This window comes from Tupaia chinensis, unplaced genomic scaffold (assembly GCF_000334495.1).
Source record: "Tupaia chinensis unplaced genomic scaffold, TupChi_1.0 Scaffold139431_1, whole genome shotgun sequence".
Taxonomy (NCBI): Eukaryota; Metazoa; Chordata; class Mammalia; order Scandentia; family Tupaiidae; genus Tupaia; species Tupaia belangeri.
The window spans coordinates 737,553-740,225 of record NW_006199316.1 but is presented as its reverse complement, the minus strand read 5'-3'; the positions used below and the strand labels follow the sequence as shown (position 1 = coordinate 740,225).

Genomic DNA, 2,673 nt, shown 5'->3' with positions numbered 1-2,673 from the left:
CATTAGCTTCAGGGAGGCAGGAGAGAGATGGGAGTGGCAGAACTGTTTGAAAGGTTTTTATTTTGGAAAAGCTGTGCGGAAAAAAGATTCAACAAAATGTTGCCTTGAAAAGAGAAAACCAAATCTTTAGCATTAAAAACTATGCAAATCAACCAACTTAGCTCAGAAGACAAGGAGCTGGGAGGGGCTGAGAACAGGTGGAAAAGGCAGAGCCTCCTGGAGAAGGCCCTTTCCCTGAGCACTGTGCAGAGGAAGACAGGGTGGGCGCAGGGCTGGAGCGGCAGCGGCTCCTGAGCTGGCCCCTGAAACGCGCACTCTGACCCTGCTCCGCAGTCCTGCCGCAGACCTCCCTGATGAAGCAGCACGGGCCTTGGGAGCTATGGCCACCTGGCTGTGCCCACCAAGAACATCATACCAATCCTTCAGGAAGGCGAGGGGCGATGGAGGAGTCAGGGATCCATCCAGAGTTGGCTTCTGACTGGGAGTCCGTGGAAGGGATGATGGGAGCGGCTGCTTTCAGGCCGCTCGGCCTCTCCCCAGCCTCTACCCCGAAGCCTCTAAGTGACCCCAGTGATGTTCCCGATGAGATGCTCTCACGGACATGGCAGGTGCCTCCTCAACCCGCACATGGGTGGGGGCCCTCAACCCTAGACCACTGGCTTGCCCAAGAACAGCGAGGACGGAGGCCCCCCAGTGGGGTAGCCAGTCCCTTGTCCAAGACCTCCTCGCCCAGAGCTCTGTGCAGCTGGAGGAGGGCCCTGCGGCCCTCAGCAGCCGGTTCCCTGGCACCAACCCTCTACTGCGGATCCCGGGGAGGGCCCTTGCCCTCCCTGAGTGTAGTCAGAGGATGCTGGTTAGGCCCCAGGCTCCAGATGTGGGCATCAGGACCACTTTCTTCCAGAGCTCCCTGAAGTCAGGAGCGGCTTTGCAAACTCCCCATTTTGGGGAAGGAAGAGGCTGTCCCACACTGTCAGGGCCTGAGGTCAGCAAATCTGCTCCTCCTCCTGCAGCAGGTCTGCGGACCGGTGCTGATGAGGGCCGTCCAGGGCGCTCTTGTCCTGCGCTTGGCCCCAGTCCCCCTGATGCAGCAGGTCTGGGGCCAGGAGGCTACAGGTGGTGGGAGGGCCCTCGTTCCCAGTCTCCATGCCATCTAGATCCTTGCTGTCGCAAAGTGGCACTGATTCTAGCTCTGTCCCTTCTTCCCTGGCTTTTCGGTTCCGCCGGGGCCAGTGGCAGGGTCCGTTCCTACAAACTGGACTGGAAGCCACGCTCCGCTGGCTCAGATACACTTCCAGCATGTAGTAGATGGTCCAGAAGATGGTGAAGCAGCCGACCAGCACCAAGCTCTGCCAAGGCAAGCACCTCACTGAGAACTGCTGCCCAAAGCCTGCGGCCTGCCCCAGCCCAGAATGGCTCAGCAAATCCTTTCCCTCCTGGGGACTGCCTCTCCCACCCCAGGCCACTCCCTCTCCCTCCCCCTGGCCAGAATTGTCCCCTAGGACTAGCAAGCAGAGCAGGAGGAATGGAGGGCAGGAGCTGTGAAACCAGCGTCGGGCCTGGCTCTTCCCAATCTCACACTGCCCGGGCCGCCTTGAGTATCACACTGAGGGCAGACACCCTAGGACCATCCTGCCTGCAGCTTGAGCCTGGGCCCTAGTACCTTGAGGGTGTTAGGGGTGATGGTGTAACCGTCTTCCTCAGGGATTTTCAGCCCAGGTGGGCAAGGCAGCGTGAAGCCATCGTGCAGGTATTCCCCACTCATGGCACTTTCTAACAGCCTGTGGAGAAGGGAAAGGATGGCCTTCCAAATATGGTGTCCAGACCATCCGCCCTCACCCATCTTCCCGCCTCAGAGTGGAAGACAGGAAGCCCACAGCAGAAGGGGAGGAGCAGACCATCGGGGCCCAGACCAAGGCTCCATTCACAGTGCTCAGACGGAGCAGGGCAGCACGGATGGGATTCGGAAGGACTGGGCGCTCCCTAGGTGGCCCCTGCCTTCCTGCTGCTGCTCGCGGCTGTACCTACCTCTGCCTGTCCCTGATGTCTACTGGGCCCCACACAGAGCCGTACAGGGTCAGCCGCCACTGCTGGAGGACGCCAAACTGGGAGGACTCATCTCCTAGGCAGCAAGTGGACAGTCTGTGAGCCACGCCCCTCCACCGGCCATGTGACAGCAGAGCTGCCCGCCCTGCCACTTGAAGGGACTCGGACCACATGGTCTGCAGTAGGCGCCATCTAACTGTGTCCCATTGACCACAGGGATCTGCAGAAGTGTCTCATGGGGTGCCCTTAAGGATGGAAAGGGGAGGTTAGAAGGCTGTCCTCCCAAACAGAAGCTTGCCTTTATCTCCCGTATGTTGGGGTTTCAGATGGGATTAGAAAAAAAGAAGTCTTTCTACTAAGTGAAAGAGAGGTCTGAGGGGCCAGCAGGTAGCATGGAGGTTATGGCACTGGATCCCACATGGCAGATCGTGGTTCAAGGCCCCGACGTGGCAGCTTGCTTCCTCACTTTCTCTCTCTCTCTCTCTCTCTCTCTTTCTCTCTCTGGTGAGCACGTGTGCTCTGTAGCAAATTAAAAAAAAAAAAAAGATGATAAAATAAAATAAATATTTTTAAAAACAATTATTTATTTAATTTTATTTATTCATTCATTTTGTTTCTTTTTTTTTTTTT

The 2,673-nt window shown here is 57.1% G+C and overlaps 1 protein-coding gene across 1 annotated transcript in view; it reads right to left on the bottom strand.

The window, feature by feature from the left end:
- Positions 1-42: 42 nt before the first annotated feature.
- PCSK7 (proprotein convertase subtilisin/kexin type 7) overlaps positions 43-2,673 on the bottom strand; it is a 26,585-nt gene continuing 23,954 nt past the window's right edge. The window contains exons 14-16 of the mRNA XM_006161886.3: positions 2,026-2,119; positions 1,661-1,778; positions 43-1,346 (exon numbers count right to left, since the gene is read on the bottom strand). Coding sequence (XP_006161948.1) covers positions 984-1,346; positions 1,661-1,778; positions 2,026-2,119 — 575 coding nt within the window. The 3' untranslated portion in view covers positions 43-983. The remainder of the gene's footprint in view (positions 1,347-1,660; positions 1,779-2,025; positions 2,120-2,673) is intronic.